Below are 24,715 nucleotides of genomic sequence, written 5' to 3'. Positions count from 1 at the left end.
TAATTCTAAAAATTACACATTATCAAAATCATTATGATAAGTTCAAAATAAAAATATTGTTTTTATTATTTTTAATAATTCACAGTGATTTGACGTTAATTTTTTTATTTTTTATTTAATATTTTCTTTTTAAAAAAGCAAGATAACAATCTACAAAATACGTCACGTGAATTATCATTTGTATAATCACGTGACAAACAATAAAAATTACTCTTCAAAAAAAAAAAAAAAAATACATATATCAGTTAAATTAATTAAAACAATCATTTGTGTGTGACATAGAAAGTACCTGACAAAAAAAAAAAGAAATCATTGATTAAAAGTGGAAAATTAATTTTAAAAAATTTAAAAATAATTTCAAGTTTTTTTTTTTTTTATTTGTTAAATTTGAAATAAAAAAAATCATCGCTTTCTTAAAATACAGTTTATGATTAATATATATTGTTAATTATTTTCTTGACTATATCACGATAGATAAGAAAAGTCATTGGCTGTTGAAAGGCAGTGAAATCGTATATAGGATTGGATGACAAAGTGGAAGGCCCGTTTGTTCGTTGAGACTTGAGGTAGCCACAGGTAGATGAATAAAGAAAAGAAATAGATATTATACTGAATAAATAAGAGCGAGCAATAATAAATCTGATAAATACATATAATATTAAATTTTATATATATATATGTATAACAAAATGATATAGGAAGTGGGGAACAAATGATTTTGTATGCGTGAGGTGTTGGCGGTCACCTTAAAGTGTCGTACTAGCCTTGGTTGTTGCCAGTGGCTGAATGACCACGCAATGAGATTGTAGTTGTTTAACAGTCAAACGTGGCCCAGCACATTTTCCGGTTAGAGTGTTTGTGACTTTCATCGTGTTACAACGTGGAAAATACCGGCTGTGATATTATTTTTACTCATTTATTATAAATTATACTTTTTACATCATGGGTGCTGAAAATGGCATATCAATGTTCAAAAAAAACAACAAAGTACTAGCTCCAGTTTCAACAGAAGTTGAAGTTGAATCACGATGTAAGTAAATAAATTATTTTTATCTTTTTTCATATTATTGATGATATTATAGAAAATCATTTTGTTGAGGAGAAAAAAAAACGTGTGACATACTTTTATGAAGCCTTTGTTTTTTTTTACTTGATGTCAAAGACATCTTGGTGTGATGATTGTTATTTTTTTTATTATTTATTTTTCATTTAGAAATGTTACAAAGTAGAAAATAGTTATTTATGGGTTATCAATGTTTAATGAAGAAACAAAAAAACAATATAGGACATGATACTTTTTAATTTTTTTTTAATTTTATAATACATTTATGCTGGATGTAATTTGATATCTAATTGTTGAGATTAAAAAGTCATTTTAGTCATTGTTGCAAGAGAAAGTTTTTCTTTTTTTTTTTGTAAAATTTGAATCTTTGTATTTTTTTCTTAGTCACTATTACATGGTGGTTTTTTTTAAATAGCTTTAATTATTTTTCTTTAACATACTTTTAGTCATGTTTATTTAATAAACAATTAATTTTTTTTTAATTTTTTCCTTCTCATATGAGTTTATTTAACACGATAACACCACGTGAAAATTTAATACAATTTTTATCAGTTTCACACTCATTACTAAACAATCAAAAAATTATTTATAAAATAATCATAAATAAAAAATTGAATATTAATAATCGTTGAGAGATATTATAACTGTTAATTTATTTTACTTAAAAAATTTAATATATTTATCCGTCATTTAATCATGAATAATGGGTATAAAAAACGTGGAATTATTAAATTATTGTCAAATTTTCAGAAACGTTAATGTAGAATTAAAATTAATGAGGGATTTTTTTTTTTTTTTTTAACAAACCAAGGCAATTTTATTTAATCGTGCAATTTTAATTCACCTGGTACAACAACCTTCACAATGTCTCATGACAATATCCAGTGACAAATAAAAAAAAGCTTTATTTATTTTTTGGTCTTCCATTTAAATCTATCAAAAAAAAAATATACAAAAATTGTGTAATTGTAATGTTTAATATTCAAAACAAGTGTGATTATTTTTTCAAAAAAAAAAAAAAAAAAAAATGACTCATTCAATCACACTCAAAGCCAGACATGAATTATTATTATTTTTTTTTTTTGTTATCTATAGACAAAAGAAAATAAAAGTTTACTCATAAGTTCAATGATGTTTTTCAGTTGATAATAAGATTTTATACACAATCTTTAATGATCCATTTAAAACTAGAGCAATTAAAAAATTTCCAAGCACAAATAAATCACGTGAATATTATACTCATGTTTATTTAATAATAATTATTAAATAAAAAAATTAATCCAACTTGTAAAAGCTAAATGAATCATTAATTTCATCAAAAATAATAATTAAAATTTTGAATACTTATTGATGTTTATTAATGCAATAACTATTGAATATTATAATTAAAAAAAAAAACTAAATATGCATAGTTAATTACTAAAGTAAACCTTGAAATAAATAAATAGAAACATTATTTAAATTCAAGGTCAATGAGTATATTTACATGAAAATTAATTGATCCAAAATAATGAAATATTTTAATTGAAAATTTAATTATACTTTCGATAATTTTATTTGCATTGGTAGAGAAATAAAAAAATTAGAAATTTATCTATATTTTTATTTTTCGTTCAAGCTTATTATTAATATAATAATCGTATTGAATCTATTTAATCCAAAGTACATTTATTATTAGGACACGTGAATGATGATGATGATAAAAAAAAAATTTTAATTTCCGTTTAATATCTTATCGTTATTTTTTAATATTGAATCTTAATTATGCTTGTATTGTATCTCACATGATTAGGCAATACTCATATACTTTCTATCTTTTTTTTTTTTAATTATATATATCTTGATTTAGAATTAAAATTCTTTGTATATTATTATCATCATTTTTAGCACGTGCCAGTGTTTAACATTAATTTTTAATTGACATTATTCTGTTAATAATTTATGAGATGAAAAAAAATTCTAATAAATAATAGGTTATAAAATTATTGATAAAAATCTTATTAATTATTTAAAAATAAATTTTTACGAATATTAATTAAAGCCTTTTTTGATGATTAATCAAAAAATGTAAATATAAAATTTTTAAATTTGCAAAATATTAAGATAATTCAATTTTAATTGAAAAAAAAATTTTGATTAATTTGTTAAATTGTTTTTTAAGACGTTTGATAATTTTTTTTTTGATAATTATATATATTTTTTTTGAATTTAAATATATATTGTTTAAATTATTTGATTATTTTCACTCAGTTTGATATTAAAATGTCATGATAATGCTAGTGAAATATGCACCAGACCATGAATGGACCCATCACCTTGTCCAACCTCAATGATTATGTTTGGTATTAGTGTCACAGACTGAATAGATCATTTCCGGACAATTAGTTAAATGACTATGACAAACAAATAATATATATTTAGTCGTATTTTATATTTATTTATACATTTATTCATTTAATTTTTTATTTATTCAATTCCTTTTTTTTTATTTATACATTTATTCAATTATAATTTGATTTAACATATTGTTATTAAACAAATAAAATAAAGAATACATTTTCTTTTCTTATAGATTTATTTAAATTTCGATTTAAAAAATTGTTTGTTATTAATTTTCATAGGGCAAATAAATGAATTTATCGAAAGAAAAAATTTTATTGAACAAGTTCATTCGTCTCTTTACTATTTATTTACATTAATTTATATTCAGAAAGTCATCTTGGGAATAATTTAATATTCACCACGAGTATACATGTTTTTATATCACTGTCAACAGTTTAAACACATTTGATGGTCAAGGTTTTTTGATTTATATTCATTTTTTTTTTTATTTGTAAAAGAAAGCAACATGGAAAAATTTATAAATAATTTCGATGGTTAGTACAGGGTTTAGTTATTTTTTTTTTAATTTTATTCTTTTTACAAGTGTCTATTGGAATTTGTCCTTCATTTAAATTTCGTGGTTTTTTTTTAAATTTCGGTTTTGAATTTTGAGGGACTTTCTAACTTGGTGATGGATAAATAAATCATAAAATTTTGTATATCATTTATTTTTTTTTATTTTTTTGCTGATTAACATTTTTCATACACCATTGGAATGTGGAATTATTTTTTTTTTTATATTGTTTTGAATATCAAGATACACAATTGGCCTCGAATATAGGAAATGAAATTACGCATATTTAGTGCATTCCTTATGTGACTATTAAAATTCTTCATCACCGGAAGTTTTACGATTGTTTGAGGCGCGCAACAATTTACATTTTTTTTTTTAAATATTTTTCATGCAGTAATTTTGAGTAAAAATTTTATACTCAACACACCTGTACATTATGTCGATAATAATAATTTTTTTTTTTACTTGAATATAATATGAATAAATTTAAATTCGAGAAGAAAAAAAAAATGTATCTGCACGTTTTAGTGTCGAAAATTTTTTAGTTATTTATTATTTCTCATTTATTATGCAAACTTGGTTTTAAAATTGTTAAAATATACGGTAAATCAAGTTGACAAATTATTTCAAAATTTTAATTCATTCAAAATTATATATAATTCTGAAAAAAAAATTTTAAATGGCTTTTTTTTTTCTTTTTTTAATTTACAATTGTTACTTGATGAAATACGATGATTTACTATGTTATTTTAGCCGCAATTTACGGAATTTAATAAACATGAAATAATGAAAGATAAAAAAACATTAAACAGAGTTTTAATCAAAAAATAAATTTCTAATAGTAATTGTATATTAAATCACGTATTAATGAGAGAAAAAAAATTAAATTCTTCAAACATTTTTCATTCACAAAACCTCCAATTTATAAAAATAAAAAATAAATAGTTTTCAAAATAAATTTTGTAAATTATTTACAAAATTAATTATAAAATATATTTTCCATTGTTTATTATTAAATGCTCAATAAAAAAAAACCACATTTCTAAAATTAGAAATTTAATTTTCTTAAAAATACAATAACAAAAAAATAAATTAAAAAAGAAAAACGATTCCCGCTTGGAAAGATACCTGATATTTATAAGACGTATTATTAAAATTGTCAACACTGATATCAGCTTGTTGATGCAAAAATAAAAAACACCGATTTTATAAGTGGAATTTATTAAGTAATATCAAACACCTGTTGATATCATCCACAATAAAAACCATTTATAAAAGGAAAAATAAAAAACAAGGTCTATTTTTAACATATTAACCTGATTATTTTTAAATTATATACCAACAATTATATTTGTATAAATTTTTCAAAATTAATTTTACATTAAATTATGATAATGTTTAAATAAAAATATAATATATTTGAAATTATAATAATTTAAATTTGACTCAGAGTCATAATTATTTCAAGATCATTCATAAAAAAAAAAAACTGAGTCGATTCAAAATTAATATTACAAAAATAAAATATTAATAATTCTTTAATTTATTTATAAAATATTTCGTTGTTTAATTTTCAATTTTATGCGAGATTTTAATAAAAAATTTATACGGTTTTATAATAATATTGAAATTTTTCAATCAATACATTTTTTTTTTTTTTTTTTCAATCATCATATCTCAAAAAATAAGTGTTTTTAATTTTTTTTTAAATATTTTTTCGCAATTGTGTAATGAATTTACGTTGACATTTTTATGTTTAAATTCATAGAGTGTTAATAAATCATAAATAATATGAAAAATTTATCGTATTGCACTTGTAAAAATTATTACGAGTATTTACTTAGTCTGGATAATTTAAAAATTAAAAAATATTTTATTGTATGTCGAGATGACACCAAGTATCAAGTGATCCAACAAAGTATTTCTTTATTTTTAATTTATCATAAATATTGAAAACTTTAATGCATTATTTCCGGTGATAATATGTATTTTCTTAGAAAATCAATGAGATATTTATTTTTCATATTATGTTTCTTTTTTAAATATTATCATAAAGTTAAATTTCGATTTTTCAACAACAATATCTATGATTAGGCTTCCAAAAAATTTATGTTTCACCACATAATCATATTGATAAGATATCTCGTGTATTATTTTAGGATACTGATTGCCTTTTGGTTTTTTTTTTCTTCACAATTCTTCAAACACATCGATACAAATGTATTTTTGATGACGATTATATTTTTCTTATCAATATTTTTTTAATGTCAATATACACTAAAATTTTTTAGCTTTATATTTTTTTTTTATTCAAATTGAAAATAAATTTTTTTTCTCATTATTAGTTGAGCTTAAATGTTGAAACGATCGCTTCATAAATATATGATAAAAAAAAAATACATAAAAAATACCTGTGAGTCATGATTTCAAAGGTGTGTGTGGTTTTTTTTATGACAACTTTAATGATACAGTGAAAAAAAAAAAAAAAAGAATTTTAAAAATATTTTAAAAGAATATATTTTATTAACTAATACCTAAAAACGATTAGTAAAAAGTCTCTGAATTTTTTATTTGTGAATATTTATTTTACATAAAATAAATATTTGTCTATAGATTATAGACAATAATAAATTTAACTCAATATCCATTAAAACTGTATAATTTTAAGTCAAAAAATATTTTAGCTTGAAAGAAAAAAAAATTAATTTTATTTAAATATTTATATAATTTTTTGTATATTATAAAATTGTTAACATAATAACGTTTGAAAAAATAATTTTATCATTATTTATTCAGTTGTTTATTGTTTTTTTTTAAATCTATTTTTATAAACAAATATTTATGTCAATTTTTATAAATTTCCTTAAAATATAATATAAAAAAAAAAAAAATTTATATTTGTTATATTTTACTCGAGGCATTAAAAATTAAGTTATTAATAGAAAAAAAGATTAATTTTTATTTCTACAATTTTATTAAGTTCAATGTCGTTTTTTTCATAGCAAAATTATATAAATTACATAGACAATAATTTATTATTATTATTATTATTATTTATTACTGTTAAATTTTAAATTAAATATTTCTTTTAAATACAGAAAGAAATATAAAACTATAGAATGAGGTCAAACACCTGTATCAAATTTCGTAAACGTTAAAAAATGACCTAAAAAAATTTCTGGATAAGTTAAAAAATAATTCAACTGTGAAAATATTTAAAATTTACAAAAGCTAATGAATGAATTACACTTGCAATAAGTGTATCAGTTTCTTGATTACACTATTACGCAATAGTGTATATAATAAGAAAATTGTCAACATCCTTTTTCTATTTTGTAAAGAGACACATCTGCATGTTCCGATGTTCGTAGACATTTGATTTATCGTGTTAACTTACTTTTTAAGTTTATAAATTTTTTTAAATTGTAATTACCTTTTTTTTTATTTTTAAACATTCATAAATTATGTATGAGTGTCATCATGTGTCATGTCTCGAGTATCTTTATATTATTCTCAATTTACAATAATAACGAGAATTGTTAATTGAAATGAAACAGCATAAATATCTGTTTTTAAAAATAATTTTGCTTGGTATTTAATTACAAGAAAAATTATTATTTATTTATTTATATTTTTTGAATATTGTTGAAACAAGAGATTACTTTGTTATCAACAATTAACAATGAGTTTTCTTATGATGATAAATTGCTTTATTCCTGCCGATAGAACAGTGATTTTTTTTTTTTTAACAATTTTTTTTTTTAACTCAAATATGATTATATGAATTTTTAAAAATAAAATTTCTATTATTATATTATTTACTAACGTCAGTGATTTGTTAAAAAAAAAAAAAAATATTTATTAACGTTGTAAATTTATACTTGATTTCAATTTTGATCAGGCAATAAAAAATAATGAAATTAAATTTCTCGATATCATTGCTCAATGTGTTATTAAAAAAATTGATAATTACTTTTTTTATTGCAATATTATCATTTTATAATAACCTTGACTTATATTCAAAAAGATATGATACTAATAATTAATAATTATTATTTAATTATTTTATTTTTCGTTGGTATTTTTAGAAGTAAAAAAAAAAGCGCTCAATGATTTTTATAAATAATATTTTTTGTTACGTTAGAAATTATTTTAAAATAGAATTTATAAAAATTTTTTTTAACAATGTACAGAAATATATATAAATATATTTTTTTATATTTTTTTTAATAAGATAGTTTTGTTTCTTTGCAACGTAATCGTGGAAAATAAAAAAAAATATATTTTGGCACAATTTTTAAAATCCAATTTAAGAAACATTGAAATTTTTTTTTTATATTAAAAATGTTATGACATTTCCAAAGACGTTTAAATTTAAATTTCAAATATTTTCTAGTAATTTTCAGTAAAAATAATACAAAATATTTGAAATTAAATAATTAATAAAATGAAATTAATTGAGTTGATCATTAAAATTGTGCAAAACATTTTTTGGCATTAAAAAAAAAAGTACTAGAAATAGTTGATATGATAAATGTGTAAATTTATATTTACAACATCGCAGTAAATAATTTTTGGCAATAAATAAAAAGTGTATTGATAGCAATGATTCAATCGAAAAAAAAAAAAAAATTATCACAAGACATTTTATCATATGTCAATCAATCTCATCGATGAAACTTTGAACTTTGTAATTTTCCTTGAAATCTATATGATGCTTTCATTCACAACCCTTTTTTTTTTTTTTTTCTCTGACGCATTTTACGTCTAGCTATAAAAATGATGACTCAGATATAAATAGATAATAATTTTCATTGTAGTGGAAAATTGCAATGAGAAAATTTCAATAAAATAATTAAATTGAAAAAAATAAAAAACAGTAATTTATTTATATTATTTATCAATTTAAAAAACATCTTTGTATCAATGTCATTTTATAAAAAAAATTAAACAAATTTATCTTAACAATAATTACATAAATTATTTGAAAAATAATTCAAGCAATGATGACTCGTCAATTTTCAGCTGAGAGAAAAATATTTTTCTTTACATAGTAAATAAATGATGAGCTAATAAATTTATTTTGTTATTATTTTTTTTTCTAAATGTTATCATGTTTTTTTATATTGACACAATGTTATCGTAATCGAAGTATCTTAAATGATAAAAAAATATAAAAAACTATTCCATCAATTGTTTGAATAATTTTATATTTATAAAAAATAATTCTTTTTTTATTAATCTAAATTTAGTTTAATTTATTTGCAGTAATTTTTTTTAAATTTATATATTTTAAGCTTCTTGAAGAATGCAATGTTACAAGTGGATCATAAAAATACTTGAAGTTCTTTGACTCTAGAAGTAAATTATGCACGTAGAAGAATTTTTTTTTTTTATTATAAAATTATTCTTACTGTAAAATAAGATACCCAAAAAAAAAAAGAAATAAACTATCATTATTTTCGATATTTTTTAAATCAATAAAAAATTGATAACAAAAGTCGATAACATTTTAAACTATAATCTATTTCCGCCTGAGATATATTTAAAAAAAAAAAAATAAGATTTCAATCATTGTCTCATCATTATTTATCACATTTGTCTTATACTTAAAAAAAAAAAAAATTAACAAAAATAATAAAACAAAGAATAATAATAATATTTTTATTATCAACGATAATAAATTGACAATTCATTAATATTTATTAACAATAATTCATTATCAAATTTCGTCTAGACTAAACATGATTAATTTACATTTTAACGATATGCAGATAATGAAAAACAACTTTGCAATTATGCCAAAAAAAAAAATAGGTGTCACTTGTCAGGCAAAATAACAATAGTACTTGTGATCTGATTAATATTGGTAAAAAGTAAAAGCCAACAATTAAAAATAACAAAACAAACTAGCCATTTGATTTTTTAAGTGTATTTCTCATAAATAAATTTAAATTTCGTTGTTAGACATTAGTCTCGTTGTCATATAAATGTCAATGTCAAAATTACAACCTGGTGGCTTCCTGGTTCCCCAGGAGTGAAGGACAACTCGAAAAATTTATTCTCAGTAATTTCAAAAAAAAAAAAACATTTTCAATGCATCAAAAAAAAGATTTATAAACAAAATAAAATAAAAAAATAATTACTATTTAATAATCAGCCTCCAAAATTAGCTAATTAACTAAAATGAATTATTTTTCATAAATAATAATAATTAACAATCAAATTTTAAAACAAAATCATTACCAAAAAATTTTTTAATAAATAAAAATTATAAAAAAAATATAAATTAATTTTTTCAAGTACTCAAAAAAAAAGCGCGGGTAAAGCTTTAAATATTCGCGGTAAGGTGTCACTCATATCGAACTGATAAACCACTGATTGGTTAATATAAATTTTTCCCCCCTCATGTATTATCCATTTGCAACATGATGTGCGAGAGCTCGACGCATTCGCATCTTAAATTCAATGCTACACACATACAAACAAACACACACTAAAAATTAAATCCCTCCTGCTAACAAATGTCTCGGTATATGTTAAAAATGTTATACATACATATATAAATATATCACAAATACATGGATAATTTTTTTTTTTTTACAATGAAAGAAAAACCTGCACACAAGCCGGCAAAACGAGAAGCATGAGTTTTGTCGTTTCGGAGCAGCATGTTGCTGCGTGACCGTAGTTGTACAAAAAATTCTCAGTGTATATAATTGTCGTTATCGTTTTGATAAACATAGCCTATATATACCTAAATTAATATATAAATAAATATATATTTATTTAGTTAACATTCTGTGTGATTTAGTTTTTCTAAACGACAAATTTACTTGTCTCTTTTCCCTCATGGATTAGTCAAATTAAAAATTTATTTTCCATTTTTTTTTATTATTTTTTTTTTTTGTTAATTTAGCGTCATTATAATCTAAAACTTCAAAGCTCGTGTTTGCGCATCTTTATTGCGCTCGTGCCATTCGATATTTTATATATATAAAAAAATTTTTTCCATCTCATCTTGTTGATCATTGTTGATCCTTAACCACTCATCACCAAAAAAAAAAAAAAAAGAGTTGACAGTTTATTTTTTATTAATTTATTTTGAGTGTTTATTTTTTTTTTATTTAAATAATTATTTAACGGAGTAATTTGTTTATTTATTTATATATTTTTTTTTATTATTAAATTTTTTGTGTTACGGGTTATATTATTTAATAAGTGATGATTGCTGGAACAAGGCAAATGAGCAATGGAGAGAATCGAGATAGGAATGGCCACGTGCTGGTTTGGGAACAGCCGGGTCTCGATGAAAATGATAAACGACCAGCTAAAAAAAAAGGTATCTTTTATTTGATCCATTTTTTCAATTAAAATCATTGATAATTTTTTTTTTGTATTTATATTTCGATCATTTATTTTTTTTTATATATTTTGGAGGTTTTGTTTTTTAATTTGACAATTAGGCTTGTCGTTTTTTTTTTTTTTGTTTGATAATTGAATTAATTTATATGAGGATTATTAAATTGTTTATTGATTAGTGAGTTTATTTATTTTGTTAGTGTCATTATTGGCATTATTTTTTTTGTTGATGAAAGATATTAAATAATCAAACGAAAACAGCATGGGCTTAGTGATGATTCTTGAGTCTAAAGTTCACTCGGTAACAATAATGTAAATAAATATTTATTTATTTTATTAAATTATTTATTTAATTTATATTGTACATCATTTTTTATATTTTTTTATTATTTCGTCACGTGAAATGGTTCACGTGATACTTTGAGTGTTCTATTTTCAAACGCGAAGGTCTTTAAACACAGGGTTTTTTTTTTTTCTTTTTTCTTTTTTTGTTATTTAGCATTTAAACATTGCTAAATATATTTATTTTTTTTTATAAATAAATTTTAGAGTTGATACATGTTATCATGTAAAGAATAAATTTTAACTTCTAGATCTTTTTAAATATTATTTTTTAAATTGTTTTTTTAATTTATTACAATGATGATGAATTAAATTTATCATTGATGAGATATTAATTTAAGAATTTAATTGATTGTTTTTTATTGGATGATTATTAAATATATTTAGTGGAATTTAATGGGAAATTTTTGTATATAGGCTTGTTGTCACCGAGTTATTTAAAGACAAATAATGTGTTACAACGTAGGCGTTACTTACCACTATAAAGTAAATTCTGATTGTGTCTTGTTAAAATTATATTTCTAATATTACAGCCAATAATAAAAATATCTATTCATAGATATTTTAATTTTCACGTCATTCATAAATACTTGGGAAGGACAGTTCAATGATTTAAATAATTATCAAACTAATAAAAAAAAATAATTCCCATTTAAAAATTATTTACAAATATAAAAAAATAATTTATTTACATTTTATTTATTCACAATTAATTATGATTCATTAAAATAAATTAAAAAATTACATGACTACTGAATTTAACATTTTAAAATAATAAAAATATATAAATAATTTTTTTTAATTTATTTATAAACAAATTTAATTATACTTTTATAATTTTTAAATATCACAGTAATTTTTTTTCCAATAAAATTCCTTTTAATTCTGCCAATTAAAAATCAATGAAAGCTACGTTTAAAAATTTTTTTTTTTTTATTTCATTTCTCATGTCATCAAGTGTAGTTCAAATAAGGTCAGATTATTATATTTTTTTTTTTCACTTAATTACAAGTGACTATAAAAAAAAAACACCAGACACTTTGACTTATTATTAAATAACAAATAAATTTTTTAAATGAAAAATTAAGTGTAAAAAAAAAAATTGATTGAGTATTTAAAAACGGATTTAAAAAAAGAAAAAATTGTATTATTGCACTTGAAAAAAAGTGATTCATGTGTCCGTTGGGTTGATTGCTTGATATGATTACTTAATAGATTGCAATTGTGATTAAGTATGAGGGTCATATTAAATTAAAATGACGTCAATATGATTAAAATTGTTGAGTACAATGTCGACACCTATTTTCTCATCATTTTGCATATTTTTATCTTATTTATTTTGCCATTATAAAATTTTATTTCCATAATTTTTATATTTAATTATGCAATACGAGTATATGTTTATTTTATTTATTAATTGATTTTTTATCCAACTGTGTGGTTATTTATTTATTTTTTTGTATATTGGCGCGTCAAATTGCCACGTGCTTATTTACTGCCAGAATGACTGAACCCACTCAACGACATTTGAGATATACACACGCATTATATCGTAATCTTGCAATATCAAATGAAATGAATCAAGATCCCAGACTTGACCATTGTATGACATTGAAAATAATAATACGTCGTGATACAATAATAAAAATAAAAAAATATTAAAATTACATTGTCAAAATTTGATAATAATAATTTCAATTATACTTTTTTTTTTTTCCTCTTTTTTATTTTATTTATCACCTTGGGTTTTTTATTTTCAAGGACAATTTATTATAAGCTTGTTTCTAGAATATTTTTACTCGTAACAAAAAAAAATTAAATAAAAAAACCACCTGTTGTGTTTTGACGTCAAAAATAAGAACGTTTTTTTTTTTTTATATTTAAAAAATTTATCTTCTCTTTTTTTTTTTGCTATGATGACATGTATAGCTTTAAATGTAAAAATAAAAGTCATGCTAATTAAAAGTACGTTTGTTTTACGTAATAACTGCAGAATGATTTAATAAAAAAAATTTCTCGTCAATGACAAGACTAAAGTTCAACAACCGAAATTATTATTTTTTTAATAAAATATTATTTATCTATTTTAGGATAATATTTACACTAAAGAAAAATATTTAATTTCTTTTTTCAATATAATATTTATAAATGCAATTATTTTTATTAAAAAAAAATAATAAAATTATAATTAAATCTAATTTTTAATACGTCAATATAAAAATTTAAAACAATTTTAATAATTTAATTTAATTCAATTTCATAAAACTCAATTGAGTGCATTCAAATAAAATTTGTTGTTTTTTTTTTTAAATGTCAAAATATTAAGTATATTAGTCATGCTAAATAAAGATAATATTTTCATAACGATGATTGCTTTAAAATTAGTTTAAAATTCAGTACAAAATGACACATATATTCTGAGTGATAAAATAATATTAGTCATTGCATTGAGGTGTGTGTTTATTGCAATAATAATAATAATAAAAATAAATATTTCCTTGAAAGATAAATTTATATAAAAAATTCTTATTTTCTAAATGATTTATTTAATTAAATTTAAAGCAGATAATAAATAGTTAATGTAAAATAGGACAAATAATTAATGGATTTATTTTTTGTTACAGGGATGCTGGGATCACGACACTTTGTTATATTAATGCTTTTTTTGGGTATGGCAAATGCATATATTATGAGAACAAATATGTCTGTTGCAATTGTTGCTATGGTTGATCAAAAAGCAGTTAATGGAGAAAATTATACTTCCTCAAATGAATGTCTTGATCAAAATGCAGAGGTTCCTATTGAAGATGATGTAAGTTTATATGATTTATCAATAGTATCAATAATTAAAAAACAATAACAACAACAACGACAAATATTAAAAATTAAGCTGTGATTCAGTTGAATTATCTAATCAAATTTTTTGATTGGATGTTGGTTTTATATACCAATTTATAATATGATACATCAAAGTTACATAACTCACTTTGTATAATAATTGTTGGGACTTAAATAATGCCATTAAAATTTTATTACATATGATCTTGAAAATAAATTCATTGTATATTTTATTTTATCTTTTTTTTTTTTAAATTATTTACTTAAAAATTTAATAACTCAATTGAAGAATTGAAAAAAAAAAAAATATGTAAAATTTATTAATTTTGTTATTTATTTAAACTAAAATATATGGAGTAATAATTTAATAATTAAATTACAGAAATCTAATGGATCTTTTAAATGGGATACAAAAGAACAAGGATGGCTTCTGAGTTCATTTTTTTATGGCTATGTTGTAACACAAATACCATTTGGAATACTTGCAAAACGTTATGGATCAAAATATTTTCTTGGCATTGGAATGTTGATAAATTCATTATTCGGTCTTCTTGTTCCTTATGCTGCTGAATCAGGATACTGGTGGTTAATGACTGTTCGTTTTATTCAAGGCCTTGGTGAGGTAAGTAATCAATTAATTGGAATACATGAAATAGAGAGAAAAAAATTCTTTAGAGGGAGGTAAAACTTTAAAAAAAAAATTCAAGCTGATTATCAATACATATAATATAATATATATTTTCCATTAAAATTATTATCAAAATTAGAATTAAATTATTTATTCATTTTATATTTATAAAATAAATAGATAATAAAAATAAAAAAAAATTGAATTTTATTGTGAAAAAAACAAGTACAAAGTTAGAATGAAAATTATAGTCGAGTATGAACGTTTTTTTTTATTGTTCGGGTATATTTCCTCGCCCTAGGAATGGATTATCCCTATTACAGGGTCCAATTGTGCCATGCACACACGCATTGCTGGCAAAGTGGATACCACCAAATGAGAGGAGCAGGATGGGAGCTGCAGTATATGCTGGTAAGCACAATATTTAAAAAAAAAAAAAATGTACATTATCCTATCCAATCCTTTTGACAATCATCATATCCTAATCAAAAAATATACAAACATAAAAACAAATATAAAACATACGCTCACACATGCATCATCTTGGCAATTCAATCACCAACGACCTTGACAATTGGATACTAGAACTATGGGACTTTGGAACTGGATTTATTCAATGGAACTTACTTTCGTCTATACTCCTGAAAAAATAAAAAATAAAAATTCAAGTTGAATTATATAAAAAAATCTATTATTTAACTTTAAAAAACAATTATTAATTTATTTCTTTTTTTGTTTTTTTTTTTTTTTTATTTAACAATGATAGGTGCACAATTTGGAACAGTTGTTTCAATGCCATTGAGTGGTTTATTGTCAGGATCTGATTATGGTTGGCCATCAATATTTTATGTATTTGGTATTGTTGGAGCAATTTGGTGTGTTGTATTTTTATGGATGGTATATGAAGATCCAGAAAAACATCCATCAATTTCAGAAGATGAAAAAAAAAAAATTATCAGTGCTCTTTGGGGTACAGCTGGTTCATCAGTAAGTTTTATATTAATTTTTTTAAATTTATAATTGTTTAAAATATTTTATAAATTAATTTTTTTAATTATTTTAGTCACCACCAGTACCATGGGGATCAATCATAACATCATTGCCATTTTGGGCAATTTTAATAGCACATATGGGACAAAATTATGGTTACGAAACTCTTATGACAGAGTTACCAACATTTATGAAACAAATTTTACATTTTAACATAAAAACGGTAATATATTATTAAATAAATAATTGATATTTATTAATTTTTTAAATGATTATTTAAATTTATTTTTATTTAAAATAGAATGGACTTGTTTCTGCACTTCCATATGTTACCATGTGGATAATGTCATTAGTATTATCTTATATTGCTGATTGGATGATAACAAGTGGTAAATGTAATCATACAGTAACAAGAAAAATTGTTAATAGTATTGGTCAATATGGACCAGCTGTTGCTCTTATTATTGTTTCATTTACTGGATGTCATCCAGCATTAACTGTATTTGTATTATCACTTGGAGTTGGTTTAAATGGTGGTATTTATTCTGGTTTTAAAGTTAATCATCTTGATATATCACCAAGATTTGCTGGTATTTTAATGTCATTTACAAATTGTCTTGGTAATCTTGCTGGGCTATTAGCACCACTTACAGCTGGTACTATTATTCATGGAGCGGTAATTAAATTTTTAATCTTTTTATTTGTTTTCTTTGGTTATTTAAAATTTATAATTTACATTTTATTTTTTAGCCATCACAAGTTAAATGGAGAAAAGTATTCATGATATGTGCTGGTGTATATTTTGTATGTGCAACATTTTACAATTTGTTTGGATCTGGTGAGAGACAAGAATGGGACAATCCTGAAAAAGATGAGGATAATAAAAAAAGAAAAAATACTGAAGCTATGAAAACAATTAGCGAAACACAACATTGATCTATCTAGTTATGTCAGTATCACTTTGCTCATGCGAAAGTATATACTTGGCTATTTTGCGATTGAATGCGATTTGTTATTTATTTATTTTTTTCTTTGCTATTTTTTTTTTTTTTTTGTTATAAACATTGTAATACATTCATTCCCTCCAGATTATTTAGATCATTGTACAGAAAAAAAAAAAAAAACGTAAATGAATGAGTCTTGCTGATTGAAATAATACGGAGATTTGTTTTATTGTTGATCCGTATCAATTTTTTTTTTTTTTTATTTTTTTTTATTCTTCTGGTTTTTATGTAAGACGTGAGCGAAAATAAATAATTAATTGCCGAATGATGTCAGTGAGAAAAAGAGATAAATACTAATAAAAAATTTTCATTTGAAATAAAAAAAAAAAAAATGACAAAATATTATTAAGATAAATATTTAAAGAAAAATTTTTTTAAAAATAATTTCAATTTTAAAAATAATTATATAATTTCTTTTTTAAAATAATTTAATATTTTGCCTTAAGACGAGCTGTTGAGATTCTTGCCAAAAGCAAAAATAAGTTGTTTAAAATTTAAAAGAAAAAAAAATGAAAAACAATATTATATTTATTAATTGTCAATTTTAGTATAAAAATATTTTTTTTATCTGATAAATTCAGATGAATTTTGTCTAAATAGATTTATTTTGTATCATATTAATAATAATGTCAAGCATTTTACAAATATAAAGAAAATTAAATATTGAAATTTCATTAAGACCAAATGTCTCGGCAAATTTAAACAGTTGATATGATTTTTTTAATTTTTTTGCTCATAACTGTAGTCATGTATTTTGTGTATTCAAAATTGACTGTAATCACAAAATAATTTAATTAACATTTGGGACAACAGTATTAGAGTAGGGTGCTGTCGCGTCGTTCAAAACTCTTCATTAATTAATTTTTTTTTTATCTAATTGCCAATTATTATCACTCTTGCATTGTGATTATTTTATTTTATCAAATTACATCGTTTATTTTTAAATTCTAATTATCAAAATTTGTCTTTTTTTTTAAATCAAATGAAAATTAATTACAATGCAATTTTGATTTATAAATTAATGAAATAATAAAAAATGTAGATTTTTAAAATAATTAGGATCTTAATAAGTTATAGATTTTAGATGATTTAATTTTAATTATAAAAAAAAACGAAAAAAAAAAAACAAACAATTTATTAGTTACTTTTGTTGTATACTAAAAATAATTTTTGTTAAATTTATTACATACTGATATGTGATGCATTTTTTTTTTAGTTTTTTTTTTTTTTTTCAACTTTTTTTTTTTTTTTGGTTTTTTGATTTTTTTTTTTTTTTTTTTAATTTAACGTACATTTGCCATGCCTTCGACAATAATTAATATTTTTTTGTCAAACGTTATTTTACTGTTTGCTATATAATCTGTGTACAATAATTTATTTTTAAATTCTTCTTTTTTTTTAGTTGACAAATTGTTAACTCGGCATGCTGGCAAATGACGCTTTTGTAATTTAATTATTTAGAAAAAATTATTTAAAATTATATTGAAAATTGCTAAGTTATGAGAACAATATTGTTACACTTTTTTGGTTCTTATATTTTTTTTTTTGTTCAATGAAAGAAAAATGTAAATATAAAATCTGGTATGTTTTTTTGTTTATTTGAATTGTCAAAATTATGATTTATAAAGAAAATTATTTTATGCAATTTTGAAAAATATAAATAATGATTTGATTGTTTTTTTTCTTTTTTTCTAACTTATCATGTTTTATGATTTACAGGATTAGATAATTAAAAGAAAAATTTGATATCCATATTTTTTATACAAACATCAATACTGTACATAAATCTGATATATAAATTTTCATTTGAATTAATGTAAAATTATTATATTTCTATTGATAGAACTATGAATATGTGATAAAAATTTGCAGGTCAATAAAAATTGTTTTTAGCAAATAAATTTTTCATTTAACATAGTAAATAATTTATTTTCCCTTTCATTTTTAATTTTATAAAAATATTCTCATGGATTTTTAAAATTAACAAACAGTAATTATAAAAATAATTTAATACCTAACAATATAAATATATTATTATTAAATTGATAAATACATTTACTAAGAAATACAATAGAAATGAAATAAAAATATCATCATGATAAAAAAAAAAATTTATGTCGTGATTATACAGTCATAAATTTTCGATAAATAATTATTCTATTCTATTCTTAGAAAATATAAGTTTAGCGCAATTATTTAAATTGAATTAAATTTACACAAAAATGGCCGCTGGTGTATATTTTTTAATATAAAAATCTAAATCATCAACTGCTGGTATCCATTCTCCAACCCAACGCTATCTATCATCACCTTTTACCACCACGAGTTAAAAAAAGAGAAAGGATTTATTATAAACAAATAAACACAGCACGTTTACTCCGTTTTGACAATATTATTTTTCTCGAGTTGTTATATTTTTTTGACGTGACTCATGACACAGAGAGAGTAACGTCAGGGTCGTTACCCTTAACAAAGACTTGTTGATACGTCACAATGCTGGTGGATAGCTCAATACATTGTTGTTAATTTTCATGTGATAATTTAAATATTAAAAAAATTACGTCAATTGTGATAAAAATGCATTTATGATTTAAGATTAAGATTGTTGGTGATTATGTTTTGGCGGGACGAGTAGTTAAACAACATCTTAGAAAAATAATAGGCAATAAAAATTTAATTGTGATAAACTGCATTTCTTTTTGGAGTAACAAATAAGTATAAAAATTTTTATAAATCAACTTGATATATTTATATAAACGTGATAATATAATTTTGGTCTAATAAAATTGGAATAAAAAATTTGTCAAATTGTTAATTAATTTTTGTGAGCAACAAAGAAATTTATTAGCTAGTTAAATAAGTAAATAATTATTATAAATCATGGAGGATAAACATCGTCAATTAATTGAAAAATACTGTGATAAAATGGTGGATGATTTGGACATCACAATAATTTGGCCAATATTATTTAGAGATAATATATTTCAAGAAAACCATGTCTACATTTCTCATTGGAAGTTAAGTACAAATAACTTTTTTCACAGTTTTACATATCATTTATAATTAACTCTTTTTTTTTAAAATTAATAGGCCAACTTGAATAATCAAGAAACAGTAAAAGAAATACTGATGAAAATAACAACAAGAGGGCCACATGCATTTAGCAAGTTTGTTAATATATTAAAAAAGACTGGATACAAAGATCTTGCCAATTTACTAGAAGAAAAAACAGCAATTCCAACAGCAACAACAACAGCAAGTTTCATGTCATTGAGAGATAACAAAAACAATATTGCAGCAAATAATAATAACAATAGTAATAACAATAGCAATTATTCAGCATCATCACCTGGAGATGATATTGATAATCTGGATTTTACTCTTGCTCAATTGGAAAAGTATATATTCTTGTATAATTTAAATTTAATTTCTAGTTGAATAAAATAGATTGAGTTAATTTTTTGTAAATATTTTAGTATCAATGATTTTGATCTACAAAATGAACTTGGGCCACTAAAGGTTGTTGTTGAAAAAACAACTAAATTTGAGGATCATCCATCAATTCTGTCAGTATATCCAATGTGTTCAAATCCTCGTGGACTTGTATTGATTATAAGATTAACAGACTACGTTCATGAACCACTTAGAAACGGAAGTGAACATGATGAAAAAAATTTAAAAGATCTCTTTGAACAAATGGGTTTTAAAACAATTTGTAAAAGTAACTTAACAGGCGATGTAAGATAAAACATATATTCATACAAACTTACATGATTTATTTTTAATTATTTTAATTTTTTTCTATATTATTTTCTACAGCAAATTCATGATGAAATCAGAACATTTTCACAAAATCCAGATTTGAATTATGTAGATTCATGTTTCGTAATAATATCAGGTCATGGATCTAGAAATAAATATGTTGAAGAATCATATATAAGTGGAATTGATTCACATGTAAATAATCGAAATGGTAATGTTTATTGGTCTGAAATAATATCGTATTTTTCACATGATAAATGTGAAGCTTTACGAAACAAACCCAAAGTTTTTATATTTCAATCATGCAGGTATGGAAAAATAGTTTCATCATTAAATTAATAATTTAATATCAATTTTAATATATTATAATAATTATATTTTTTACAGAGGCCAAGAAGAACAAATGATTGTAAAAGGCATAAATAATGATGAAAATATACAAAGCATAAATGACAGAAATTGTTTTCATGATGAATCTGAATTGATTTTTGATTCTGATAATTATCGTGATATATTAATAGCATCAGCAACAATACCTAACTTTGTATCATATCGTGATGGAGTTACTGGAAGCTGGTTCATCACCACAATCTGCTATGTTTTTATGAAGTATGCAAATACTTATCATATTAGAAAATTATTCATTCTGGTAAAATAACATAATATTTTAATTAAATCTTCAATATATTTATATCATGTTTATTATTTATTATTTATGTGTTTTTAAAATATTATTGTTTTAGGTGGACTTGTGTATAGCAAATCTCTCAAAACGTGGTAAATATTGTCAAACAACAATAGTGAGATCAATCAATTTTAATCGTCAATTATATTTTAATCCTTGACTGTTTGAAACAGAGCAGATTACTTTATAATAATTTTATTATTAATCTCATTTTTTGCATTTTATTTTATGTTAATTTATAGAAGCATTACGAACAATTAGTTGCTTCAGCTTTTAAAACTTTTAAACCGTTAAGACTAAAGTTTGCATTTATTGAATTTTTATTTTCATTGCTCAAAATGAAGAACACTTGTCTCAAATTTTTGCAGTATGTAATTTAATTAATACAGCATAAATTAAATTACCTTATTATTCACAAAAAAAATATGCTTTATAAGTTAGCCATAGATACATTTAAAAGAAAAAAAATATCATAATAATATAATCATTATATTATAATCTTGTCTTCTTTAAATAATACAGTAAAAACTGCCAATCAGAAAAATTATCTCGAGATTAAATCGATAATTTAAAGCTGCCAACTATATTTACATAAAATAGTAATTAATTATTGTCACAAAATTGTACTACTTAATTTTTTTTACAACAAAAAAGAATTTATAAATTTAAATGATAACTTTTTTTTTTTACAATTTGTAAAATTTGTAAATGCTATTTTGAAAATAAAAATATTTTGCAAAAATTATTTTGTTAATTATTATTAAGTTGTTTAAAAAAATAATTAATTTAAAAAGTTTCTCTTAAATTTTATATCATAATTTTCTAATCTAATAAATAAAAAAAATAGTGCTGGTAATAATGACACCTGACAATTTTTGATAATGCCAAGCAGTGTCATCTATTGTTATATTTATCTATTTTAATTAACAAAGAAAAACAATTTTTATAGTAATGCTGTGTTTCTTTCAACAATTATTACGTCTATGATCGTTCGAAATATGAGTCATCCTCGTGGTTTCATCCGTCAAAATTAGTTTATTTGTTTATATTGTCAAGACACAAGATTGTGTGTGATTGTGTTTTGGCGGGACAAGTAGTTGGATAACATCTTAAAATAATAATATACAATAAAAAATAATTGTGATAAGCTGCATTTTTTTTTTGGAGTAACAAATAAGTATAAAAAATTTTTACAAATAAATTTAATAAGTCAATATAAACGTGATAATATGATTTTGGTCTCATAAAATTGGAGTAAAAAATTTGTCCAATTGTTGATTAACTTTTGTGAGCAACAAAGCAATTTATTAGTTAGTTAAATAAGTAAATAATTATTATAAATAATGGAGGATAAACATCGTAAATTAATTGAAAAATACTGTGATAAAATGGTGGATGATTTGGATATCACAATAATTTGGCCAAAATTATTTGGAAATAATAATATATTTATAGAAAAAGAACTCAATATTCCTCGTTGGGAGGTAAGTACAAATAACTTTTCTCACAGATTTACATATCATTTATAATTAAATCTTTTTTTTTTTTTTAAATTAATAGGCCAACTTGGATAATCGAGAAATAGTTAAAGAAATACTAATGAAAATAACAAAAAGAGGACCACATGCATTTAGCAAGTTTGTTAATATTTTAAAAAGGACTGGATACAAAGATCTTGCCAATTTACTAGAAGAAAAGACTACAATTCCAACAGCAACAACAACTGCAAGTTTCGTGTCATTGAGAGACAGCAGAAAAAATAAGAATGTAGTAACACATGATGGTAACAGCCATACACATCAAGCAGAATCAAGTAGCTCTGCAGCTAATAGAGACAAGTAAACAAAAATTCTATTTCGAATATTATTATTATCATACTGTAATTAATTATAATTAATTTCTAAATATTATTGTCTTAGTAATGAAAATCTACAAGCCAATTTGCAACAAGATGTACCACTTGTTATTCAAGTTAAAAAATCAAATGAATTTCTTGATTTACTTCCATCTCATGTTGTTGCTTATCCAATGCAATCAAATCCTCGAGGTTTAGTTTTGATAATAACTCTGTTTGATAAACTCAATGGAGCACTAAAGTCAGCAGCAATAAAAGATGAAATCAATTGGACAAATCTTTTTCAACAAATGGGATTTTTAGTTTTATCTAAACCAAATCTAACAGCAAACGTAGGCTCAATTATTATGTTAATAATTACTTTAATTTTTCTAATAAATAAATCAATTATATTTTTTATTCAATAGGAAATTCATCAAACATTTGGAGAATTTACTAAACGTGAAGAATTGTATCGTGCAGATTCATGCTTTATTATAATATCAGGTCCAGGAGGTTCAAGCCTCAAACTAAAATCACCAGTTATTGTTGGAGTTGATGGTAACACAGTTAAACACGCTGAAATTATATCATATTTTTCATCTGAACGATGTCCTTATTTGAGAAAAAAACCCAAGGTTTTCATATTTCATGCATACAAGTACGTGATAATTATTTTAATTAAAAAATTGATATAAAAATAACCATGGAGATTTTTCTTTATCAAATAGAGATGAGTTGGAACAAATGGTACAACCAAATCAGAAATATTCAACATATCAAGACACCAGCAGCAAAAAAACAACTCTTCCAACCAAAGATGCCATTGTTTCAGATAGAAATTGGCAAAATATGTTGATTGTACGTTCAACAATGTCTGGACATTTATCATATCGTCCAACTGGAAGTTGGTTTGTCAATAAATTTTGTAAAGTATTCATGGAACACGCTTGTAATACCAACATTGAAGAATTATTTGACTTGGTAAAATAAATTATTAACATATTATTAATTAAATAAATAAAATACTAATTTTTAATTATTTCAGATTGATAATCGTAAGCAAGTGTCACGTCCAGCTAGAGAAAAAATTAAACATCAAACTTTAATTGTTGAAAATATTGGCTTCAAGCAAATGTACATAAACCCTGGACTATTTCAGTCTGAATAATTTTTTTTTTTTTTTTTATATAATTATCCATTGTCATTGACAATAATTAGCTCAATTTAGTTATTGCATTTATTTATATATTTATCAAGAAAAAAAAACTAGTAAATTTAGAAAAAAGCAAACGAACAAAAAAAAAAAAA

The 24,715-nt window shown here is 22.0% G+C and overlaps 2 protein-coding genes across 3 annotated transcripts; both read left to right on the top strand.

Annotated features, from left to right (window-relative positions):
• Nucleotides 1-531: 531 nt before the first annotated feature.
• Nucleotides 532-17,388, top strand: LOC122848302 (putative inorganic phosphate cotransporter). Of its 2 annotated transcripts, none has more exons than XM_044146283.1 (8): nt 532-1,030; nt 14,288-14,475; nt 14,884-15,123; nt 15,453-15,540; nt 15,896-16,116; nt 16,193-16,342; nt 16,421-16,795; nt 16,870-17,388. In XM_044146283.1, exons 1-8 carry the CDS (start codon nt 943-945, stop codon nt 17,053-17,055), a joined length of 1,536 nt encoding a protein of 511 aa, XP_044002218.1. In that variant the 5' UTR covers nt 532-942; the 3' UTR covers nt 17,056-17,388. The 2 variants fall into 2 exon arrangements, with proteins under 2 accessions (XP_044002218.1, XP_044002217.1); XM_044146282.1 differs by lacking the exon at nt 532-1,030 and adding an exon at nt 10,564-11,301.
• Nucleotides 17,389-19,938: 2,550 nt separating this feature from the next.
• LOC122849367 lies at nt 19,939-24,679 on the top strand. The gene is given in 12 exon segments (XM_044148060.1): nt 19,939-20,141; nt 20,214-20,521; nt 20,600-20,861; nt 20,943-21,193; nt 21,273-21,534; nt 21,629-21,732; nt 22,913-23,054; nt 23,131-23,408; nt 23,490-23,757; nt 23,833-24,065; nt 24,136-24,388; nt 24,453-24,679. Coding segments are annotated over 12 exon segments (2,622 nt in total). The 5' UTR covers nt 19,939-20,003; the 3' UTR covers nt 24,576-24,679.
• Nucleotides 24,680-24,715: the final 36 nt, after the last annotated feature.

This window comes from Aphidius gifuensis, linkage group LG2, assembly GCF_014905175.1.
Source record: "Aphidius gifuensis isolate YNYX2018 linkage group LG2, ASM1490517v1, whole genome shotgun sequence".
Taxonomy (NCBI): Eukaryota; Metazoa; Arthropoda; class Insecta; order Hymenoptera; family Braconidae; genus Aphidius; species Aphidius gifuensis.
This window is presented reverse-complemented; position numbering and strand designations above follow the sequence as displayed.